Below are 25,811 nucleotides of genomic sequence, written 5' to 3'. Positions count from 1 at the left end.
ATGTACAACTGGCATATCTAATATGCACACTGTACCCAAACTGTGTTTAAAAATAGGAACCCTGTGACAAACAAAGGTAGAAACTTTAATTAGCATAATTAACAAACATTTCCATATCAAATTATTTTATAAAGAATAGTTGAGAGTATCCCGAGTCCCTCATCATCCTTGACTATGGAACTAAACATGGGTCAGAGAAGAGGAAACATATTGCAAAACACTTTAGAAAATATATGAATTTTGAGACCATCTTATCAAAATTAATCAAAAGTAAAGCTTTTTCCAGCATCAAACCAAAAGGATGTCCTGCCAGAAATGGACATGCTGCTGCATTTCACATCTGCTCATGCCAACGTGGAAAGGTAGCACTGCTGTACCCATCTACTCTCCATGGAGCCTCTCTTTACCCTTACTGCTGGAGTGAATGAGTAACTGATGAATCCAAGTCTCTGGATCACAGCCAACACACTGATCAACCCTCCTAACTCATCTTGTCTACTTCAGTGATTTAACAGAAAGGCCATGACCACAGAGCAACTGGAATGTGGCTGCAGGTCTTGCTTTGATGGCCACTGAGCACTGAGTGACCTGCTGTGCCTGCTCTTTTTCTCCTTCATGTACCCGTATCAGGCTAATTAATTGCCCATTGGGCTGTGTTGCCACTAGTGCTTTGCATAATGAGTAGGGCAGCTTTCCCCTGACCATTAATTTCTTTAAAAATTTACATTTGCAGCTTGACAAGACATTTTCTCTTGGTAAGATTTGAATGCTTGTTGCAGGAAAGAAGACCCATTGAAATAGAATCCTTGGAAGAAGAAACTTCAGGTTTAACAGCTCAGCAATTCTGTCTGAAAAATGTTCACATTCTGAACAAGTTTTAATTCTAACACCCTTTTAAGGCTGCTTTAGACACAGACAGTCAATGAAACCCTACTCAAGTTGTCATCTGGGCAACTCACAAGCATAATAAATAGTGAGACAAATGGTAAGTGACATATTGGTGTATGTTGTTGCTTAACTATACACAATGGCTTAACTTTCTGATTTGGCTAATTTAAATTCACTTCGTGCTTTTTTTTTTTGGGGGGGGGAAGGGAAGAGGGGGACGGGACACTATGGATGAGTCTAAGAGCGTTATTCTCTTTTGAACATGATGGATGTTAGTTTTTGTTATTAATACTAGTATTCATTTAACACCAATTCTATTTGTTGCATATAAATATGTTTAAAACCTTCCATGATAATATTTACATTCTTTTCAGAGAGGTGCAGGTGTGAATGGAAAGAGTTGGTTTGGTTACGAGACTAGCTATACACATCATTGTGTGTCCCAGAGAAAACAATTCCTTACATCTGACAGAAAAAAAATATTGAAATTTGCAATTTTTGCATTTTTACTTCAGAAAAGTATTTACTTCAGAAAGTTTTGTCTTCTGCAGAGACTTGTGGCACCCTTGCTCTAGAGCTCAGGGAGCTCTACCCTCATTCTGGAGAGGCAGAATCCTCATGGCAAAGAGGCTTTTTTTCCAACTCATTTTCAGAATGGAGCATTAACTCATTTCAGTATGGAGACATCTTCCCAATGTCTTGAAGTCATCTCCAGACACTGACAGAAAGTAAAGCGTAGAACTAAAGTACTCCTGGCCCTTAAGACCTGTTTTGTTATTATTTTGCTGTATAGATGCTACTCAGAACAAAGGAATGTCTTGACAAAGCTTGAATATTCTGAGAAAAGAGCAATTACCTTTGTAAATATTGCTGTATGCCTATGGGACATTTTTTTTCCTACATGACTTTAATTTTAAAAGTAATCAAGTCTCCCAGGAGTGCAGTGTCCCATGAAGCAATCTAAAGTGTCAGAAGACAAGCAGGAAAGTTAACAGATCCATGTTAACAGATCCATTTTATGTTTACCATTTTCTCTGTTATGCCCATACTTTATAAAATGCAACAAGGCATATAAGAGATCTGGCGGTCTGATGTCTGTCCATACTGAGACACAATGGAGGGAATTTGGAATGGAGCAGCTGCCTGATTTCTAAACTGTCTTGCTTTTATAGGCTCTTACATAAGCCTTTTTTTCTTCTGACTCCGTATTTACCCACTCAAGGGTCTATCTCATTGTTCTATTAGTGCACTACCTGAATTCACAGCAATGAAATATGGCAATAAAGCTTATTAGATATTGTACGAGGAACACTGCTCAGTCCCAAACACTCTTGTGAAAGAGCCCCATCCCTCTCAAACAGATATCAAAGCGAATAAAATTATATGCAGCAAAACAAAATAACTAACTTCTTCAAAATGGTGGTATCTAAATTGCATGGCGCAAATGCTATTCTTTAGAAAAACAAGATTTTTCAAATAAACTGCATATAAAACCACTGAAGGGATGTGCGAGTAGAGTGGAGGATGTGCTCCTGCCCTTGTTCCTGGCAGGACTCTGAATGGGGCAAGGCCACACAGGCTGCCGCTGTGTCTTCAGAAACCACAGCTGATGAGATGGCACCATTAGCCTGACCCGGGTCCCACTCATTTAAAGGATTCATTTTCATTCTTTGGTCTGAATGGAGAAGATACAGGGATTTAAAAAGCATACTTCTTGCCTTGCTGTGGATGGGTTCTGTGTCTCGTTTGTCTTTCGTAATTTGCAGCTCCAAGTGTTTTCAAGAGCATTAGGACTGCCTCTCAGCTGTATTGCTTCCCCTTGTGCAACTCCTGAATCTGTGACATGCCTTTGAGCAGACCTGCTTGGTTGCCACTTTATTATATGTAATTAGGCTGACTTTATTTATAACCCATTCAAGAGATGCAGGTAGGCTTTCAGATGTTCCTGTGCACTGGACAAATGTTCCTCATGGCTAAAACCTCTCAGGGAAGAAAGCTGCTATAACTCCTGGCTGCTGGCTGGCTTAGCACTGAGCTGTCGTGAGCCACCTTAGGCACATCAGGAATAAAATGTTCTTGGCACTTGCAGAAGCTGAATGCTAGGCACCTGGAGAACTTTAAAATTGAAATAGGTACCCACTTAGGTTTAAGAGCCTTCAGAGTTAGGCAGCAGCTGAGCAGAGGTTTTTAATATCACTGTTTGTAATTGCAGCTAAATTCTGCCTAGCTGCCTGCTTAGGTACCTAAATACCTTTTTGGGATCTAGCCCTAAGGATTTTTTTAACCTTCTTAAGCATTAAATAATAAAGAGCAGGCAATTAAGAAGTCTTACTTAACTGTGTTAGCCTCTTGAAGAGAGCTACAAATCAGCCTCATTTCCTCCTCCTGAGAATCATTAGATCATTTGTTACAAGGGCAAAGGGAGCCTCTGTGGTATGCCTTCAGCATATTTCATTGTAGCAGTGTGTAGAGCTGTTCTGTGGAGTGCTCTGTTCATTTGTTTACAAACCATATGTGCTAGATCGAGCATCCCAGTTGGATGTTTAGTTTGCAAAGTGATATGTCAGTGGCTGCTTAATTAGGAGTCTGCAACCCTCCTTTCTCAGATGCTGCTGCTTATTAAATGTTCCCTGATTGGGAATAATCAGATGTCATTGGTAGTATAGTTGCCTTTGGTCCGAGTGAAAGGACTTTACCACCTCTAACTTGGAGTTATGGCAGCAGGCTTGGACCCCAGAGGTTAGGGCTAAGGACAGAGGAGACAAACAGCCTTTTATTCTCCTTCCAAGGCAGGTGCTGTCAGTGAGGAGTGTTGTTGTACTCTGTGGCCTAGGAGAGGAAATGTTTCACCATCGCTGCCTGTGTATCCCACTCAAGGTGCTTCCTGGGATTTCTCAGAAAGAAGTGCAAGAACAGGTGAGTGACTTCTCTTTGCTGCTTCTCTGTTTGGGCTGGGATGTGAGGACAGTAGCAATCCCAACAGTTGATGTTCAGCACCTCTGTGGAAGGCCTGTAAAGAATAAGCTGCTTGTAGTAAATGAATGTGGCTCATTCTCTAGTGGTGTAACCTTCTCTCATTTGGAAGGTAATTGGTACTTCTCAAAATTAAAGGCTTCAAGACGGTTTCTTCAGAGATGCTCCAGGATGCTGTGCTGAAACTGTAAAGATACCTCTGAAATAAACTGTTGTGTACTATTTAAGTGCTCTGGATTAATATTACTGTAAGCTTTAGGTGGGGGGGGGGAAGGGAGAAGGTCTCACTGAAACTGATGGTGCTCATGGGAATTGTGGTACTGATAGACTCAGAGAATTAAGTTGTTTATTCATACTTCTCTGCCTGTGTTCTTAACTCAGGCAATTTTTCTGCCTCTAATGTACCTTCCCAGAGGTAACAACTCTCACTCACTTTGGAATTAAACAGATGAATTTAGAGGAAAATATCTAATATTTTGAGGAAAGCTGGCATAAATCAAAGAAAATATAAAGTCCTGGCAAGTTGGACTGATCTCCAAAAAAAGCTGAAATACATCAGGTGTTCCCCATTGCTCAATTCTAAGACTAGTCCAGTTCCACATTTTTTATCAACAGGAGGCTCAACATGAGCCAGCAGCATGTCCTGGCAGCCAAGAGGGTGAGCCACCTTTTGGGATGCATTAAACACAGTAGAGCCAGCTGGTCTCCACAACATGAAAAGGATGTTAAGGTAGTGTAAAGCATCCAGAGGAGGACAACAAGGCTGGTAAAAGGGCTGGAGGACACCCTGGTCGTCTGGTCTGGAGAAGAGGAGGCCAAGAGGTGACCTCACTGCATCCCGAGGAGGGGAGGCAAAGAGGGAGGTGCTGGTTTCTGCTCCCCAGTAGCCAATGACAGGACACAGGAGAATGGCACAAAGCTGGACCTGAGGAGGATCAGACTGGGCATTGGGAACAATTATTTCCCATGAGGGTGGTCAAGAATTGGAGCAGGCTTCCTAGTGAGGTTGTTGGTGCCCCGTGCCTGCCAGCGTTCAAAATGCAGTTGGATATGCCTCAATAACATACTTTAACTCTTGGTTAGCCCTGAAGTGGTCAGGAAGTTGGGCTTGATCTTTGAAGGTCCCTGTCAACTGAACTATTCTACCATAAGTTTTATGTACTTTTAAGGCAGAAGCACAGAAAAATTTCTAGATGTTAGGTGTGTATGTATATAGGGATAAGGTAAGAAAATCCTGTTGTGGGGAAAAGGGGTAGATGGTGGGTGGTGAAGCTTAATCAGCTCTCTTATTCCTGCCTCTGGAAATATTATCCCTATTCAGTAGATTACTTTAGCTTGGGAGGAAGCAAAAGCCATTTTACTCTTTTCCCCATCCTCTGGCTCTCTGAATAGTGGAGAATATCACAGTGAGCAGTATACTTCATCCATAGATGGCTTTTTTTTCAGGCAGTTTCAGGATGATTGTTTTGCTTGCTTTAAGACATTTTTTTTCATTAGGGCAGTCATATCCTTTCAGACAGAGATGCCTATGGAATAAGGAATAGACATAGTAATAAATCTTGTTTCATACAGGAGACTAAACTAGCTGCATGGCTTAAGCTCATGCTTGGATGGCAAAAATTCTGACCATGAGCTTGAGCTGATTAAATCCACAGCCTCTATGTATCCAACTATAGGTCACATAGCCATTGTGGAAATTAGTGAATTAATATGTTTTTACATGTATAGTAAAATGTATTGAAAGTATTTTTATGCGTAAGTGCTACAGTTTGACTACTTGCTTTCCTACTAATACAAATTACTCTAAGAGTAGGGAAAAGTAATGATGCCATAGACAACAGAGAACAGCCAGTTAAGTGTTATTAATACATGCATTTTATTCAACAAGAGACTAATAATGCTCTACAAGTATTTTTCTAGCCATTTTCCTTCACCATTTGCACATGTTCTTTTGATGAGCAAAGAAAAGCTGATGAAAAGCCTATGATAATGAGATCAAGAGAAATATGAAAAGAAACTGAAAATGCTGACAGTCTTGATTATTAGAGTAATCTAGCATAGCAAATTACATTATTAATATACACTCGACAAAAGGAGTAAAAAAAAAAAGCAATTGTTAAATTGTTATAGGCGTTTATGAAATTGTGTGTTACAGGAACAAAACTACTCTTCACTTGCATTTAATGTACATATTTAGAGTTGGGAAGCGGTGCTTGGTATTAAAAACATGGCAGCATCTCTCTTAGTAAATGCTTTCTGTCATTTAAGCCAAAGAAAATATTTGCATTTCCATGTTTCTGCAATCAGGAGTGTTCATCAAGTGCTCCTATAGTCACTAATCGCATCCAATAAATCATAAAGAGTGGTTCTAGATGAATTGTTATAGAAACCACTAATATCAAGTGGGGGTGTGAGGAGGAAGTAAAGTGAATGCAGCTCAACTGGTGGCAGTATTGCAATTACTCTTTTTTGTGACAGAGTTATCTAAAACAGCCTACCTGTGAAAGATGGATTTGCAATATCTGGTGGCAAAACTGTACAATAATGATAGAGGTCTGATGGTGAAACAACTATGTAAAATCCCTTCTGGTCTCCTGCAGATTGTGATATCAGAATACAAGGTAGAGGTGAGGTCAGAAGCACTAGCTATGCTGGCAGGGGTGGCTGTAGAAAATCCAGGCATTATCTGGATGTGGAAAAGACAGATTTTAAGATATTTTTTTTTCCTCCATACCAATAATTAAAATAATTAAAACTATGTTAGTCCCAGCTGGGACCTGTTCTATTAAACTTACATGTGCACGTATCTGTGCTGACATGAGTGGAAGTGAAGGCAAGTGAGGAAGATGGGATGGTTTCTTTGGATAGTAATTTCAGTAAAGTGTCATCAAAAGCCTTAGCCCTACCTTAGGGCTTGTTGTACTGGATCAAAACCTTTGGAGTTAGCTGGTGCAAATGTGCTCTGCTTCATATTCACTTTTCTGGTTCAGATTTGTTCTAAATATCCTGCTGATCTAATGGCTTACTGTGGGCTTCATGTCAGGCCAGGCATTGCAAGCTTGCCCCCAGCTGCATAAAATTGACAAGCATTCTGTATTGTGTTCTGCCTAACTCATCAGAAATGCATCTGTGCTATTCAGCAGTTACAGGTGTTGTACCAATGACAGGAGGACTACTGTTGTATTCTGTGGGTGGCTATGCTGAAGACAACAGGAGGCATTTCAGAGCAAAGTGTCAGTGTTCATGAACAGGTCACAAGTCTCCAGCCCACAGAATAATAAAGCCCTGTTGTCCCAAGGATTTTGAACATCAGGAGCTGCTGGGCTTCATCCCCAGTTTCTCCATATTCACCACTTTTGCTGCAGCCCCAGGATTTGGCAGGGGGAGCAGGGAACAAGTCTGTGCTCAATCCACAGCCAGGTAGGCACCAAAACACCCCTCAGGATGTCTGGGAACAACACTGAAGCTGCCCTGAACTAGGCCAGCTGCTGCTATTGCACCAGCTGGAAGGAAGATCTCAGTGTGCTGCTTGCTGTTGTTGTGAGGAGGCTGAAAGCGAAAGGCATCAGCTGGCATCTGAAAGTTTCAAGCCACTTTATCCACTTTCTCCTTCTCTTTTACAGTTACTGGCCAGCTTCCTTGCACTTCCCTCACAGATGCAACAGGGCCCCCAAATTCAACTGCTGAGATGGAAACATGTTTAATAATGCCTTATGAAAAAGACATGGTGAAAAATTCCAATGTAGATGGGGGATTTTAGTGACAGATTGTGCCCTGGGATTCTAGTGCATATCTTCCATTAAAGCCATTGAAAATGTTCGCATTTCAAGGAAGAATTTGGGCTGTTGACACAATTCCCTGTCTTTCTTTGGGAGCCAGACATTTTCTGTGGTAACATAAAATATTATAAGAAAAATAAATATAATGCATTTAGGCATTAAAATGAATAACAGTCCTTGATCTATTGCTGAAGATTACAGACATGAGATGTGAAAGCTGTTCTTAAAGTAAGATAGACTTTTGCTCTAATTGGCACTGCAGTTGTCCTTTTATTACAAAATATGAAGGAGATGACTAGAGAGGTGTCCAGATCCTTGCAACACACAGAGAGATTGCTGTGTATCTGATGATCATAACTTTGGCCAATAGCTTGCTGTGTTTTGTTGTCCTTTGAATCAAGTGATCCTAAATCTCAGGGTAGCATACTTACTGCACATGAGCTGCTGCCTCCAATTCCAGAGAGGACAAAACCTCAGTGGTGAGTGTATAATGGTTATATTTAAGGGAAACATTAAGCCTCCTGTACTCCTAAGGTGCTGTATGAATGAAAATGACATTGAATGAACAAAATACTACTAGCTCCACCCCAAAAAAACAAACAAAAACCCTTCAGTGTTTTTTTTATTTTTTATTGGAGAACTATAAAAATTTTGTCCTGGGGAAATGAAATAATTCTTATACTTCTGTTCTCCCTCCCAAGATGCTTGGGGCAGTCTCAGCATATTTCCATTCTGCCTTTTCAGGAATGAAATGGAGTGTCTGCCTGCCCCAACCTCATGCATCTCCCCTGGGGACCAGGGAGAGCCTGAGCTCAGCCGAGTACTTGTAGAGCATTCTGGTGCCTATTGCACTTCTGGGACTTGCACTGTGTCAGCTGGAAGTGTAGGTCATGGTGATGACGGTACTGCAGCTTTACAGGAACATGCCTAGGAGCCCTTGAATCCTTGGGTCAAAGTAAACTCCCCAGTGGGGCTACCCGTCATCGTGTAAATTGGTGTGAAACCAGAAATGTGTGTGGCAAGCTTCACGAGAAACCTAATTTGCTTTAGACAATGTTTGTCAAAATCGACTTGTCTGTGTAAAACTGCTGCTCCATCAAAATCTTTTTTTTTTTTCCTCCATCTTACCAGAGAATTTCTAGCTTGTTGTGGTGAATATAATTTTCATCCTTTCTGTTCCTTTACATACAAGACATAGACAGCACCTGGTGTTTATTTCCTTGGGATATAGTGTGTATCTTCAGAGCTGGGCTCTTCATTTAGGAAAAACAAAACACTCTGCATTTTTGACTGTTGAGTGGACAGTAACAGCAAAGCCAAGGGGCTTTGCCTGTAACTGCTAGCCACAGCTAGCTAGGGTGTGGTTTAAGATGATTTAAATACTTATAGGATGCCAGCAGAGGGTGAAACGAGGAAAGGGGGGAAATGAAGGAGAACTTGTTTGTTTTAATCTCCATAGAATGGTTTAATGTACAGATTTATCCCCTTTAAAACAAACAAAAAAATAAGAAAAAAAAAAGAGGAAATGATTGTGTAGTGGTGAAAAGGGAGGGGCAGGACCTTTACTTTCTGTTGCTGCTGTTCAAAAGGTTTGAAATGCTTGCAACGCTTTTACAGCATTTATTCAGACCTCTAAATTTTCTGATAGGTGGAAGTGGTGAGCACCTGCAACTCCAACAGGAAAAGGTCAACTCAGAACACCCAAACACATGATTTCTCAATGAGGGTGTGCAAACTGCTGCTGCTTCTATGTCTTTGCACTGTTCCTCTCTGTCAGAATTATAGCACAGCTGACAAACCATGCTTCCTTTTCATTACAACCCAAAGAGCTGATGTACCTAGCCATATCTGGCTGTGGTGCTTATCTGGTTTTCCATCAGGATTTTCTGGTCTCTATTTCCTAGGGTTGCCCTTGACATTGCTGAATTTCAGCTGGCCTAAGAAGTAACATGGTCTGGTGGATTTAAGAAACTAGAATACACACCAAAGGCAAATGAACTTTAAGTACAGCTAATTGGTTACATTCCTTGTTAAAGAAATAGATTAGAGCAGGAAGCTGGTGTGTTGCTCTTCTGTAAAGATGACCAGTCATAACTTGGTCTGTTCCCTTCCTCAGTGTGATGCATCAGCAAGCTGTGCTCTTCACTCCCAAACAGAGAAAGGGGACACCAATAAATTAGAATGCCTTTAAAATATATACGTGTGTGTATATATGTGTGTGTGTGTGTGTATATATATATATATATAAAAATCTTACCAAATCTTACACTTCACCTGGGCTATTATTTCATGAAATTATTTTACTATCACACTGATTGTCATTGCAATTACATGGTTTGCTATAATCTTTGGGCTCCTTGTGCTTGAAGTTATTGTTGTGAAATGATATGGAGGCAGAAAGCAGTGGGTTTTGTTTGTTTGTTTGTTTGTTTTTAACATTCTTATTCCTTGTGAAATCTGCAAATTCAAAACTGCCTCTGAAAAAGGACCCTCTGTATACCCCAGAGCACTGTTACACTGCTAAAAACAGAAACTTGATGCTTTCTCATGGGGTGGAGGGGAAAGAGTTGAGAAAGGTGGCAGTTTTACCCCAACTGTCTCATGATGCTTGAATGCTGGGAGGCAGAAAGTAACATAAAAAAATCTGAAAATGCAGCCACTTACCACACTTTCATATAAATTCCAGATTACAGGCCAGATTCACTGTTGACATAAGCAGATGCAAATCTAATGAAGTCACTGCAGTTGCTTCTGCTTATGCCAGAGGTGAATTTGTCCCTATTTTTGGAACACATTAGTTTTTGTGCTACAGCACTGACACACTGTGTCGTGTCAAAATCATTTTCGACCATGGCTTAGTGCCACTAGCTGACTGACACAATGTATCATGTCAAACATCTGCCTAGTAATGGTCCCGTTCTGCTTCTCGACATGATGTATCGTGCCACTGTGTCGTGCCTGAAGGCATCCGATAGGAATTGCAGCAGGATCTGAAATAATGAGGAATGTGCACTAATTGAATATCTGAGCATTTTTGGCATCCTGTGGGAAACTGTGCTCTGTATGTCAGACTATCTGTAAGCTTCTTGCAAACTCCTCATGTACTTGGGTGTAAAGCGATCACTAATGTACTCCCACCTCAACACATTCTGTTGGCACAGTAAATGACAAATACATTTCTATTTTGGCCTGGTTCTGCTTTAAGGACCAGTACTGGATTTTCTCCACAAAGCAATCAATCAGTATGAAAAGAGCTTGCTCCTGCTCATGATTTTACAGCCTTCTGTTACTGTTCATTAAGTGTAGAAGCATGTTGTTTTGTTTCACTTCTTATTTTTTGATAAAGTAGCATCTGGCCTTCTAACCACTGTGCCTGGAAGGGTTTTCCCTCAGCCAGGGATGGATCTAAGTGACATCTCCCCTAGACCGGGAAGATTATTCCCTGCCCTGAACAGCTCTGCTTGGCAGGATTATACCCAGCACTCGAGCATGGGAGCCAGGGGATGGAGTGGCCACAGGAGCACCTGAGCGTGGGCGCCTCTGGGAGCTGTTCCCGGCACCAGCCTCCAGCACCTGCCTGCTTTGCTGTCAGGGTCACCTTGTGGCAATAGGAAATGAGGGGAAAGGATTTCTGAAAGTAACAGTGCCCGTGCTGACTGGAGATCGGTGGATAGCAATTGTCTCTGGAATTTTCTGTTTCCCCAAAGAAGCCATTCATAAGCCCATACATGCAGCACAGCAAAGTCCATGTTGTATGAGTGCTAGCCATGCATTGACACTTCTGACTGGCTGCAAAGTTTGATGTAGAGATTGACTCCATTTAGGCAGATATACAAAATGCAACAACTATCAGGAACAAATTACCAGGGCTTTATTAAAGGGGTATGTAGCTACCTTAAGAGCTGTATACCCAAAAATAAAATAAATGTACCTGCAGGAAATTGAATCTTTTTTTCAAGGTATTGCAGTTGAATGCTTCAGAGAAATGCTTTCTATAAACAGGGAATCCTACTGGGGTCAGACAGAGCTATTTTAACCTCATGTATTCATCTCACTGTTCTGGCAGAGGAGATGCATGTGTGTTTGTGTGTGTATATATACAGAGAGAGAGAAGGTATAAATTTAGAATATTTGATTGAAGGCTTCAATTTCGGAAACTATTAAGTATAGGCACACTTCAAAGGAATTTTTTTAAAAAGAAATTTGAAATAATTCATTTTGGGCCAAAGAAGAAGAAAACAAGAGCAAGCAAGTGTGGTCATGTCCAGGCTTATAAGCTGGGATAATGCTACCGAGCTGTATGCTGACTCGTTTCCATGTGAGGAATGGTATCAAAAGCCTTCAAGTATGGGACTGCAGTGGGGCGGCTCACAGGCAAGAATGTGTGCAGAGGTAGGCCACAAATATATCTGAGTAGGATTAGAGCCATTACAGCCAGTTCCTGGTTTGCTACACATATTTTAAGTCAAGCAGTGCAGTTATGTGATTTTTCTTTTATTTATTTATTTTTAAGACTGTGAACCAAAAGTGGGGAGTGAGGAGAGACCTTTTGGGCAGTCAAGTGATGTGTGCAACCTTCCAGCTAATGGGGCAAGTGGGTTCCTCCTTCCTCCTGGACAAACTTCCAGGCAGTGCTGCAAATCCTTTGGGAAGTGGTGTGTGGCCTATGCGTGTGACTTGACTGGGGGACAGTCCCCTCTTCTCCAGCTTGGCCATGCTTCTCGTGCACCTGGGGATCATGGGAGAGAAATTGGGCAGTGAGATGCTCCTTATCCCCATTGAGCAATGAGAAGGGAAAGGGACCTGCACCCCGCCTCACCCGCCCGCCCAAAAAAAAAAAAAAAAAGTAAAATAAAAGTTTGTAATTATTAATAATAAAGTAGTAATGAGCATCTATTCATCAGTTATTAATTACCACCCACCCTCTGCACAGCGCCAGGTTTGGGGGAGGGAGGACTTATAAAGGATGCGCAGGTGCTTCCGCGCCCGCGGAGCTGTATCGGGGGCGGAAGGGGGGGGAGAGTGAAGAAGGGGGGCCGGGGGCGCGGCCTCCTTCCCCCGCCCTCCGCGGCCGCTCCGCGGAGCCGCCGCGCTATAAGTGCGGGCGCGGAGCGCGGCGGGCGCCGAAGATGCGCTGGCAGCCGGCGCTGCGCGGCGCCCCGCCGCGGCCGCCCTGCGCGGAGGAGGAAGAGGAGGAGGAGGAGGAGGAGGGGGAAGAAGGCGGTGGCGGCGGCGCGGGGCGGCCGCGGCCGCGGCCATGAGCTGCTCGGACGTGGCCATGCAGCAGCCCGCCCCCCCGGCGGCGTGCGGGGCGCCCCGCTATCTGCCCGGAGCCGCAGCGGGCTGTCCGCAGGTGAGCGGTGGGGTTGGGTGATGGAGGGGAAGGGGGGGGAGCCTTGCGGAGGGACCCCCCTCGGCGGGCTGCACGGCGCATCGCTGGCTGGCCGGGGCGGAGACCTCCGTCCCGGCCAGCCAGCGATGCGCCGTGCAGCCCCCGGGTTGATTCGGAGATGCGGGGAGTTGGTGAGGGTGTCCCAGAGCAACGGAACCTGGTAAGACTTTAAAAAAAAATAAATAAATAAATAAATAATCCAAATTCTTATATTTGACTTGCTCGGCTGGAGTGGGGCGAGACGGGGGAAAAAGTTGCTTCTTGCCTTCTTCTCCCCCCTCATCCTCCCCGCTCGCCCGTGCGGTGCGGTGCGGTGCGCTCCGCAGGAGCGCACACGGGAGGGGACCCGCGCTGCTCCCTGTGCTTCTCCCCGCGGAGCGGGCGCGCCTCGCCAGCCGCACAGCCCGGCTCTCCTGGAAGAGCGGCTCCAGCGAGTTTCCAACTGAATTTGGTGATCAGATGTATTTGGAAGAGAGGGAAAAAAAAAAAAAAAAGTGAATCAGGAAATTCTTATCAGGCTGACAGCATTTTTAGACTATGCAGTGCGTGGGTGAAGTGGGACTAATATTGACTTGGCCCTAATGTAGTCATCTGAGAATACATTTTTTGGTTGTTGCTGCATTCCATAAGGTTTTATCATTATTATCCACGAAGATTGTTTTCTCTGTACATGGGAAGTGACCCCTAATATCAACTTGCCTTGGAGACACGAATATGGGCTAAAACGTTAAAATTCCTATCACTTGTTATTGTTTTTTTCTTTATTGTTGGGAAAAGAGCTTTTGCAGAAATGATACCGAAGCTGACTTTTCCAGGTCACTCATGTTGTTCACTGTAAACATGGGCTCTGGAAAACTCATGAGTTTAGTCTGCTGCAGCGTGCCTGCATTGTTATTTCTTCTCCAATCTAGGTCATGGCTCGCAGAACCCTCACCTTATTCAGTGGTTGTTAGTCATGAACTTTGTATTTTAGTATCCGGAGCTCCACTTACTAGCCTGCCTGAGTTGGAGGGAAAATAAATAAATAATCTCAAACAACTTGACTAAGAGACCCAGAAGTAGAAAACTTAGATTGAAACTTAGGTGGACTTTTTAGCACTTAACTTTGTAGGCAGTTGGCTGTATTTCTTTCCCAGCACTGGAGTGTGGAGCACCTAGTATGTGAAAATCTATCTAGTGATCACTAACGGCTGTGTCACACTCCCGTGCAGTTGCTTTTTGTTTTTAAAGAGACTCAAGAAGTTTCTCCATCAGCTGTAAGCAGCACCACATCTGAAATGTCCCAGAGGCACCCTAATGAAAGCCAAAGTTTCTTAAAATTTCATTTTAAATAAACTGAGTTCCTGTGGCTTATGCTATTTATGAAATGTGGAGGTAGATATTCAAGGCAAGAAACATAGCTCTGTTGAGCCAATACAGCATATGAGTTGTGGCCAGTACAATATATCCTGTTACCACCAAAAAAGCATTCTCAACCTTGCTATCCTACACATTATTGACAGTTTGTTTTAGTTAATCCTGCTTGCGCCAGTTTTCCTGAAATGTTTGGAGCTGAAGGGTCTTCACAAACTAGTCAAGTGTCAGGCTGCAAAACCGAGCTGTTCGTGCTGAACTAAGTGTTGTGCCCACTGCCTCTAGCAGCTGCGGGCTTCAGAGGTGTTTAGGTATTCTCTTTTAATCCAACACTTTTTATTTAAAAAAAAAAAAAGGAAAAAAAAAGAAATAAACACAGGATGAACTCCTGATGTATCTCTAGTTGGAGTGGAATGATTTAGCGCTTGGGTAACACATGACATTTTGCAAGTCTCTGTTTCTTCAAAATCATCCTGTCAAGAACATTTAATCAAGTAGTAAAGAGCCTAAGAAAGAAGGAAGAAGAGTCTGTTGCCAGGTTTTTGTTTCTTCTTACACATGTGTTCAACATGTAAAATGCTCCTGCGCTCTTCATAAGGATGATGACCATTTTAAAGAATGTTCTCCTTTGCCGGAATTAAAACTGTGGTTTAAAAATAACAGTGAGGGAAGATGTGTTAGTGGGGCATCTTTAAAATAAAGCTCTGAATTGGAGCTGACAAAGTGGAGCTCACCCTTAAAATATCCAAGGACTCCCTTGAGGTGTTTTTCTGTGCCATCGTACAATACTGTTGTCTTCTAGTACCCAGTAAAATGGTTTGTCTCCTGAAAGAAAGAGCACCTCAGCCTTTCCTTTTAATTTCAGGGAGCTTGAGGTGCATTATTCTAACTAAAGCTTGTGCATCCTTGCAGGTACTTGTAATAAACCTGTCAGAGATGTAATTGGTTATGCCAGATTTTGGTATCAGTTTTTTATCTCTTGAAGAGCAAAGCAAGCTCTTCAGCGGTGGAACTGCTGTTGCAGCTATTTAGGCTCAAGTTCTACACTACAGCATTTCTCTGGAGAGGTCATCTTCTCACCTTTCTGTAGGTTGCATGCTGCATACGCAAGTCAGGAGAAGTGTTTCCGACAAGCAGCTGGTACTGTGTCACTGCTCTACGCTCAGTGGGGTCTGAACGATGGTCTCCTTTTTACACAGCAGGTCTTGGATTGCTTTAAAGGATGGATTAGCATGCAGCCGGAGTGTGCAGAACTGAGCTTTTTTGTTGTTTGTTTTCTCCTTAGAGGGTGCTCCATTGTGCCTTCTTAAAGTTACCCCACTCTAAAGTTATTCCCACATTTCTGTACATGTAGTTGTTGCTCCACTAAATAAGCACAAAGATGATTTTTCCTTGCACAGCGATGCAGAGTTTTTGGAACCTCAGCTTTAAACAATTCACAGCCAAGAAAGGACTTGCTGGCAAATTAATTTAGATTTTTTTTTTTTTAAGTGCTTAATGGATTGAAGCCTGAATTCCTATTGAATGTTAATGGGAGTGGAGGCTTAGCACCTTAGATCTTTGAGATTGCTGAAGTCCAGGGACATTGCTGGCAGGAAGTAAGAGAAGTATGGATATATAGATGCTTACGTGATGCCAGAAGGAACTAATGAAAAGTGGATGCAGCCCTTTTTCTATAGATAAATTGGGGTTTCCATGTTCCTTTGCCAAAATACAGAACGAATGTGTGATGGTGTTACAATAAGTACATTCTTGTGTATGGTAAGGAGCTGTGCTGGCCCGAGTGTAAAGCTCTCTGGAATGGTGCAATAAAAACTCTCTTTACCATACACTTTTCTAAGGAGCTCTGAAGCTGCTGTAGTAAGTTTTGGATTTCTTATGTATTGGGTGAGGAATGGGTGTAACCGAGCTGCTCATTCAAAGAGACTGGAAACATAATCGGTGAAGAATCCTGTTTTATTCTTGGCATACAAGACACGCAGTGACAGCTTGCCATACCCTGTTGTCTAGGGACAGCAAGCTGCAGGGCTGAGGCTAAGGTAGGATTCACCCTGGCTCACTAACAGCTGAGTTTAAGACCTTTTAAATGGGAAGTTACAGTAAATGGTAGTTTTGGAACATCTCCATGGTATGTAGATGTAGAGAGCTAAGCCAAACACCGTCCTTGCTAAATCAGTCTTGCATAAAGAGTTGTGATATGCTCAAGTTAGACTTTCTGCTGGCAGGACTGTAGACAGACTTTTTCCAGATAAGGGCTTGTCTCCATTAGCAAATTAGGTCACTAACTCAACTCTTCCTTCCAGACGAACAGCGTTGCAGACAAGGACAAGCCGTGTGTACCGTTGTGTCAGCTGGCCGTAGCTAAACCCTCGTTCACAGGCTGTAAATCAGTTTTCTGGTAAAGTTATTTGTATCGCCTGTTTGCACCCTTGAGTATGGGCGTATATTACTGATGCTGGATGTGCGTGACAGTCCGTGGAACCTGACACACCAGATAGTAGCAGAAGGTAGCTTCACATTTCATTTTTGTAGTTTGGATGGTTCCTCAAGTTTTTTTCTGAAGTCTGATAGGTCCCCTGCTGCTGACTTCACAAAACACTAAACAGCTTCAAAGGCTACTTTCAAAATTATGGGATGTAAAACCTGGATTAAGTCTTGCTCTGTGTATGGGCGTATTTGTTTTTGTTTGTCTGTTTTTTAACCCCATGAAACCCTACTGATTTCAAAAATATGGCTTGCTTTACCGTTTTGTTCTGATGGGACCAAACAATTTGACCTTCCTTTATACACATGAAAATAGAGCTTTAATGGCACAGCCTTGTTCAGATGTACTGCAGAAGATGTATAAATCTAGTCTTCCACTACTTGTCTCCATCAACTGAACACTGCACGGCCACCAGGCTCTACTGCTGCAAACCCAATGGATCACCTGAAAGAAAGTGTGGCTTTGCTATCGGCTTGCTCTTTGCAAGGGGAGAAGTTACCATTTCCTATTTTCAAGGCATGCAGTAAATGTTGCTTTCAGGCCCAGCATTCCATGTCATGATTGCTTGAAATTGTCTTCTTCCTTGAATACTTTCAGTGTTATCAATAGGAGCCTGCTTGGCAGGCAGCTCCACAAATGCAGGACTGTCCGTGATTTGCCTAGGGTTTGTTACTGAAATTCCTTCTCAGAAGCTTATGTCGAATGACAGCTTTTTTCTCAGGATAGGGTCATATAGTGTTTCCTCAGTGTAGTTATTCTTTATTTTTGGTTCCTGTTCTTTCTCTCATAATGGAAAATCTGTAACAGGTGGCCACAGGCACACCAGACTTTCATGCTTGAGAGCATACAGGACCATATGCTGCATGATGGCATGTACGGAGATAATAAGTTGTAGGATCAGACAACCAGCTTATATGTAAAATAAGAGCCGGTTTGAATTTTCAATTCAAACTCGGCTACACTAAAATTTTTCCAGCCTCAGCTGTGTTTGTTAGTTTCTATGTTTTGCTGCCTCGTGGCTACTTTCAGCTGGAAGTGAATTTTTTTTCAGTTTGTGAAAAGGAATGCTGTGACATTTTTACCAGACACCCCGGCTGAGATCCGGGACCCTTGAAGTCAATTGGACTTTTGCCATTGGCTTTCATGTGGCCAGTTTCACTGCATGAGAACAGTTTTCCTTGGTTCTGGGTAGGGTATGTTGGAAAATAACAGGAATCATCGAGACAGGGGTTTTGTGTGAGATTTTGGACCACGTGCTTTCTTGGTGTAAAAGACCCAAGTGGTCTGTTTTCCTCCAAAAGAGTGGAGGATGCTTATTCAGCGTGAACCCTCTCTTTAATATTTCTGTATTCCCAATCTACTTTTGACCTTTTTTTTTTTTTAAGGGATACTTTTAGTAAGAGTTGAAATTTTCTTTGAAAGAACCTCTTTGTAAATATATAAAACAACAAAATTAGTGTCGGTTTAAGCTGAATACAGCCCACGCTGTACAGCATTATTTACCCAGAGGTCCTACCATTTCTGCTTGTGCCGTAGATTTGTGTCTCTTACTGAAGATGGGATCAGATGATATAGGCACTGGATTTCCCATTTCTTTATCTATTTTCCAAAATACTAAGATGACTTAGATTCTATATTCTGAGTCTTGGCCAAAATGAGATTTTCTGTGCTTGTTTTGTTTTTTATTTTCAGATGCTGCTTAATCTCAGTCTCTAGGTTTTAGTGAAGAGAGAGGTATAATTAATGAATACATGAAAGCATTATAGAACTGAAAAAAGGCAAGACATATGCAGAGTTTGTTTGGCATTAACATTTTATAATGACGTTACAGATACTGTTGACTGCTTAAATATATGCCAGAACTGTTTGCATGAAAGAAGTACAAGGGAAAGTGGGCTAGCCCAGACTAGTTATCAGAAACCTAACCTGATGTGTTTTTTTTTTTTCCCCCCTTTTGTATTATTTTTCTTCTCTCGTGAGAGTGGGACAAATTCACTTAGCAGTTGATGGAAAAAGTTGGTACTTTTCCTGTCACACAAGTGGAGATAGAAATGCTGTGAAAAGATTGCTGTTAAGGTCAGAATGGGTGATGCAGAATTTGCATGTAGGCAGAGGCATCACAAGAGAGTTAGGGAGAGAAAAAAAACTTTTACATATTATATATCCTATAATAAAAATTAAGGATGTATGTAAGCTGCATGCAAGGAAAATTCACTTTATCTCACTGTAACTTCATATTTAAAGGGCCCTGTAATCACAGGCAAAAAATTGGCTGATAATTTCAGCCTGAAATACAAACTAAGTAGATCTGTATCTGATTGCAGGCTTGATGTGGTTTTGAAATATCTTTTAATTAAGAATTCTCATTCTTTGCAAAAAGTTCACCATAAAATATCATTTTTCACTATAAATAACTTTACACAAGCTGTTGTACCTGTCCATCAGTACTGCCATCTTTTTTGACATTAAAAAAAATAAATAAATCAGATTCATTGTTTTCAAAAACAGAGCAAGTACTTGGAATGTCTTGTAATGACTACCCATGGACTGGAGGGGAGGAAAGAGAGTTGAAATGGAAAATGAATTAGATTCTTAAGCTGTAGAAGGGGGAACATTCCTGCACAGAGAAGCGACTCTGGAGATAAGTTTTAATTTCCTGAGCTCTAGTCTCTATATAGGAACATTGAAAGACTTCCTTCCTGATAACCAAGTCAAGCCAGGGGCTATATTAAATTATGTGTTTCTGTATATAATTGCATGCTTGTGTATGTATTTGTATACTTGCAGCATAAATACAAATAGTGTACCTATAATCACAGAAATCAACTTTTAAAGTGTGTTGTATATATTAAGGGTCTAGCATATATACAGTATCTGAGATGTTGTAATATATCAATATCTATTTAGACACCTTTAAAGTACCTCTTTTATGCTTTCTATATACTTAAATAAATGCATAATGTAATTAAAAAGTGGTTCCCAACCTCTTGTCTTGCATTTTTTTTTTAAGAGGATCTGGATTGTGGTGCATTTTTGAACATCATTAAGTCATTTAAGTAGATATGTTATATATTTTTCATATGCACTTCTACTATATATGTGATATTGTTAAAACTATTTCTGTCCTATTGACATCTCATCCTTCAGAGATTATTTAGACAAAACCATGAAGCTCACTGAGAGTTATATCTTAATTTTTCAGGAACAAATGTTAAAGAGATTTTTAGTTTGTTTAGAGAAAGCACAAAGCATTTACAAAAAAGTATGGGTCACCTCAAATTCAACACTTGCAAAAGTTACTTTGATAGCTTCAGACTACCTTTCATTTTAGCACTTAGGTTCTAGAAAAACTATTTATTGTTTTAACTTGCTGTTTTTTTTTTTTTTTTTTTTTTTTAACATCTTGTGAAATAAAGCTGTATGTCTAAATAAGTGACACTGTACTAAGCAGAGCCACGTGCTTTGTGAAGCACAGACTTACTTGAATTTAACTTTGAATTGTTTAGATCTCCCAAACTGCAAAATAAAATTCCTTGCATCCCTTGTTACAGTTTGTGCAACAGTGTCAGAATTAAAGGTATTACTGAGCTGGTGTATGTTCTTCAGTTAAGCTACCAGAATGTCTGATGCATCACTTAATTGCTCTGAGCTTGTAGTATTTATTGTAGGTTTTAATTTCATTTGTAAGTATCTCTTTCTTACAATTAATTTTTTTAGTAATCACTCATAATTAAGAATTAGTTCTGGAGTTTCTATGTTGTGTTACAATAAGACAATTTGTATCTGCTTATGGGATTTTAGAAAGCATAGAATGTAAGTACATTTTTGGTGTACAAGATTGGAGAACGACTTCCAATTATTTCTAAATCTGACAAGCGTATTTATTGTATAACTGGAACTTTATAGACTGTGTAGTTGTTTAACTTGCTCTATAGAACAACTTTGGAAAAAGAGAAAAAAGCCGTAAACTTAAAGAGATTCTGATGGCGCTAAAGTGCTGCCAAGCAAACCATAAAAGACAAGTCAAGCTGTAATTCTATAGAAAAGCTATGAAATACTTCTGCATATGTGCTGTAGTTGTTTTTGGGTTCCTAAAGCTGCTTGTGTGTAAAGTCAGCTGTGGAAATGGCTAGCTAGCTAAAAGCTATGATTCCTGCAGCTTGACTGTTGTGGGGAGCTTTTTTCTGTGAAAACAGTTGTAAAGTGGAACATCTGAAAAATATGTTCCATGCAAAATGGATCTTCACACACATTTATTTTGACATTTAGGTTTGATTTGAGAGAGAGAGAAGATTCTGAAATAGCTGTTCACAGATGGCTTTGCTGGCTTTATTTTTTTAATGCTTCTCTGTGTTGTTTTTTTTTTTTTGTTTTTGTTTTTTTTTTTTTTTTGCATGTGTTTGCAGACTTGTCAATTCCCCTCTTCCCCCAGATCACATGCTTAATTTCTGAAGACTTGAATTTTTATTCTTTACTCCAGAAGCTGGCATTTAATAACAAATAATAAAACAAAACAACAACAAAATAAAACCTACCCCCAAAAGAACCCTTTCACCACCCGAATGTGTAGATCTTCATGATAAAAACAAACAAAAAACACCTTTCCTTGCCGTAAATGAGAATTTATGCATTTTGTGGACTTTGGGAATGTGGTGGAAGACTTTTCAAGAATCAAGTTCTCTAACTGTTCCTGTCCTCTCACCCAGGAGAGCAAAGCTGGGTGGATGTCCAGCCATAAGGGTGAAATACAGAAGTTTAGTAAGTGGCCACCCTTTTGCAGGGCTGTACAAGCTGGAGCTGCAGCCCTCACTGATGGGAATATCCTTTCCAGGTGGGAGTCAGCAGTAAATTGTCAGTCTACCTGTGTTCTTTTTGAAGGTATTGGGTGCAAACCGTTGCTGTTAAACTACCTGCGGATGTGAAATGTGTTTGAGGAGCAGGTCCATCTGCGTGGGGGGAAACAAAACTCTAAGCAGAGTTTTGGTAATCTCTTTTCTGTAAAATGTCGGTGCAAAATACCTCTGTCTTCCAAGTGCAATGAACTGAAATGAATATTCAATGCATTCAGTTATTTTTCTTTAAGGAAACCAGATGTTGAGCTTGCACTGAATGCTTTTAGTGATACATCTCTTGTTTGTTTTGTTTTTAATCCCAGAAGAAATTAGCTGTATACAACAAGATGCAGGAGTCTCTGGAAGTGACCCTTCCCAGCAAGCAAGAGGAGGATGAGAAAGACCAGCCTGCCGAGATGGAGTACCTTAACTCTCGCTGCGTCCTTTTCACTTACTTCCAGGGAGACATTGGTTCAGTAGTGGATGAACACTTCTCAAGAGCTTTGAGCCAAGCCAGTAGCTTCAACCCAGAAACTGCCCTCACCAAGAGCAAGGCAGGGCTAAGTCCATTGTGGAGAGGTAAGAAGGGAGGTAACCTGCTGTCTGTGGTGTAGCTTACTTGGTCTATGTCATTGTAACAAATATTGCATTGCAGCTGAAATTTTGCTCCCTTGTGAAGGTGGAAAAATCACCCCAAATATGAAAGAAATGAGGAGCGGCTTGGGGTTGAGTGGTCTGGTGTACTAATGGGGAAAAAAGGTGCCAAAGGCGTGGAAAAAACAGTCATCTCCCACTCTTCCCATAGCTGCAGCTCCGCCAAGGCCTGGAAGGAGCAGGGCAGAGCTCATGTGGCTTCAAAAAAGTCTGCTGCAAGATTTGAGGCTTATTTTTAAGCTCTAACTGTGAAACTTGGCCTGTAAGGCAAGAGCAAAGCTGTTTGGGATGCTGGTCTTGGAAGTGAGAAGACCCACGCAGCCTTCTTGGGTGACTTTGCCAGGTGATTAAGATTTGTATACGGCTGCTTTCCAGGTAGGGAGGAGCCAACACAAGCTGGAATGGGTCCTGGCCCTGGCCCACGTGGCTGGAGCCTGCCTGTAAGGAGAGCTCACAGGAGAGAGACAGACATCGTTACTGACTTCCTGCATGTAAAATGGGGGTGGCTGTGCTCTGAAGCAGGAAGTAGAAAGTTCAGTGGTCAATGCTGTAAAGTGTTTGAACGGCAGCATACACTCTTGCCTCATAATGGGCGTAAGGATTATCAATGTAATGAAGGACAGATCTTGCCAGATGAACTAGGTAGATTTTATGGGTCAGATTTTTAAACTGGTGGCTGTAGAAAGCCTGCCTTTAAGACATTATTTCTGTTTTGTCGAATGTGAGAGTCTATGTAGTTTTTCAGATTCACAAATGCATTGCTTCTGATCTTTTCTTTACGTGGACTGTCAAAGGGACAGTGAACTAAGAACAGTGATTAATGATCTTGCATCAGGTTTAGTGGGAGAGATACTATGAGGATCCTTGTAGGACTGGTGGTATTCATAATCAGTGATGCTATGGTGAGAGTATATTAATGAAAGTCACAGATAATAAAAAGAGGATTTTTGGAAACCACTGTGAAGAGAAAAATAGCGCAGAAGGTCTTGCTTTCCAGAAGGATGATGACAAATCTGAGGAAGTTTAAGCAAAGGTCAGCACAAGTGGCTAGGGAGCTAGAGGAATTTATGGCTTGAGCTGGGACCATTAATGTTAATGGGAAATTTTCCATTGACTTGACTGAGAGCAGGATTGAATCTATGCTTACAAAAAAAAAGAAGACTGGAACATTTATAAACGGCCCAGACATGCTGCAAATGTTTTAGAGATGGGATCAAGGCAGTCACTAGAGACACGTGCCTACAGCAGACCCTCTTCACTGAGCTTGAGACATATCATGAAGTAAGGGTTGTGTCCTTCTCTTTGACCTCAAAAATTCCCAGCTCTTTTGCCCTGACTCCCCCCAGTTGCACAACTCTCTGTAGAGGGCTCTGTAGTAGACAGGCCAGGGTGACCTGTCACACGGGCTCTTCAAACAGGCTGCTTCCTGACCCGGGGTGCCCCATGCCATCAGTGGGACATGGAGGTCTGTGTGTTCTGAAAGTGTTCCAGGAATAAAGTAAGGGGATATGCCCTCTGCTGTTGCTGCACCTGCTGGAGCAGTATGAAAATACTCAGGAAGGCTACTGGGAAGAGCTGCTTGCTTCTGCATAGGAGACTACAAAAGATGACCATGTTTGTTTCTCCAAAGAAGAGAACCTGACAAGAGCTTTATTGTAGCAAATGTTAATGAATTTGTATCCTGTTGTCTAAAGTAAAATATAATTAGCTTGAATATCTTTTAAGAATACATTTCATAGAAAGTTAGATATATTTAAAAAAAATAATAATAAAATGACAATAAATTATTAAAAGATCAATTAGAAAAAAAAAAAAATCTTGCATTTGCAAATAGCTGTTTTAGAAAGTATAGATTTAAGTGATAAATTCTGCGGGAATGTACTGGCTATTTAGCTCATTGCATTATTTCTTCTTTTCCTGATAGGACAAGGTTTTTTGTTGTTGTTGTTGTTGTTGTTTTTTTGTTTGTTTGTTTTGCTTTGTTTTCATCTAAGTTGCATTTTTTTAGTGTTGTGATGGAAAAACAAATTGCAATTTCATCATTACATTAATATTGTGGGGTTTTTTGTTTGTTTGTTTGAAGGAGGGATTTTGCTTGTGTACAGAAAATAAAACTTATCATCTGCTGTATATTGAAAATACAGATCAGTCTGATCAGTTTAGGTTGAAATGAACTTAAAAACTGTCTTTTTATATAATATAGATTCCTACAACAAATTTGAGTAACAGGGATGCTAAATACTTGAAATCTTTTGCAGGGCCTACACTTGAAACTAATGTTACCTTTATGGAGTTTTTATCAACATGTTTTTTCCCAACTGAAAGGGATTTTTTTTTCCCTCCTGCCTTAACTGTAAAGTAATGTTGCGCTACAGAGAATTCCATACATTGTCTTCTTTATAGCATGTGGGCTTTGGCAGGTTTTCAGTGCATGTTGGCCAACCACCATTAACATTTGCATTAGTCACCACTTTGTGGTATCTGAGATGTTGCCATCTCCCTGCCTCACTGTACTTAAAGTAGGAAATTGTGGTAACTGAGTATCTTTTTTGGCAGACAATTTTAGTTAAATACCCCTTTCCCCCTCCCAAAAGCCTGTGGAAGCTATTCAGATACTTTTCTTTCTCAAGGACAGTGCTGAAATCGCTGTTTCTCCATTGCCATGTTTCACAGAGGCCAGGCATCCAACATGACAATATTTGTAAAAATAATTGTCTGTGCTCACTGTTGTAAAGGTAGAAGGGAAAGAACAATCTTCAAACACAATGAAAATGTGTGGTAGTTGTGGGTTGTGGTTCAGCATAGATGGTACTTGTTGAAGACGTTGCTGCATGCAACATTTAGTAGCATCCTCTGTGAGCATTCAGACTGGATGATGTTTTTTTTGCAAGGTCATGTAACCTGGATGGACGTTATATCAACAGTGACATGATTTCACCTTGGCCAAAGAGGTTGTCATCTGCAGTTATGCTCACTGATGTCTCAGTGGTGGCTGAACCACGACAGCTTCTGACAGTGGTTATGGCTTTTGCGAAATGGGCACAGGTTTGACAAATTGAGATGACTAAACGTGTTTTCTGTGGCCTATACCTATTGCATGATTGGTAAAGGCAAACTGATATGCAATCTGGACTGAATTCACATTGCCAGATCCAGTGGTTTTAAGTGCTCTCTCCTGATACTAATTTTGTCCTGCAGATACTCTGTGGTTTTCGGCACTTTTGTGAAGTGAAATGGCTTGCATTTAGGGCTTTTCCACGCTGATAACAGCCAGACAGTTCTCAAAAACTCTCCATTACAGTGATTAATTTTCCAGAATACTGGCAATGCATTGTCAAGCTGCGTTTCTCTGTTAGGCAGTGAGGAAAATAACAGACTGGACATGAAGCTTAGTTTGTTGTTTTTTTTTGACAGCCCTGCTGCCAACACTAAGCCATGTGCACTCTGTGTCTCAG

At 41.2% G+C, this 25,811-nt stretch overlaps 1 protein-coding gene across 1 annotated transcript in view; it reads left to right on the top strand.

The window, feature by feature from the left end:
- Positions 1-12,897: 12,897 nt before the first annotated feature.
- The window catches only part of VGLL3 (vestigial like family member 3), a gene marked incomplete at its 5' end in the record, with an annotated part of 29,517 nt that continues 16,603 nt past the window's right edge, over positions 12,898-25,811 (top strand). The window contains 2 exons of the mRNA XM_084306116.1: positions 12,898-12,993; positions 22,026-22,281. Of these exons, the coding sequence (XP_084162242.1) occupies positions 12,898-12,993; positions 22,026-22,281 (352 nt within the window). The remainder of the gene's footprint in view (positions 12,994-22,025; positions 22,282-25,811) is intronic.

The sequence above is a fragment of the Netta rufina genome (genome assembly GCF_964035555.1).
Source record: "Netta rufina genome assembly, chromosome: 1".
Taxonomy (NCBI): Eukaryota; Metazoa; Chordata; class Aves; order Anseriformes; family Anatidae; genus Netta; species Netta rufina.
Note: the sequence above shows the minus strand (reverse complement) of the source record. Positions and strands in the feature narration are given on the sequence as shown.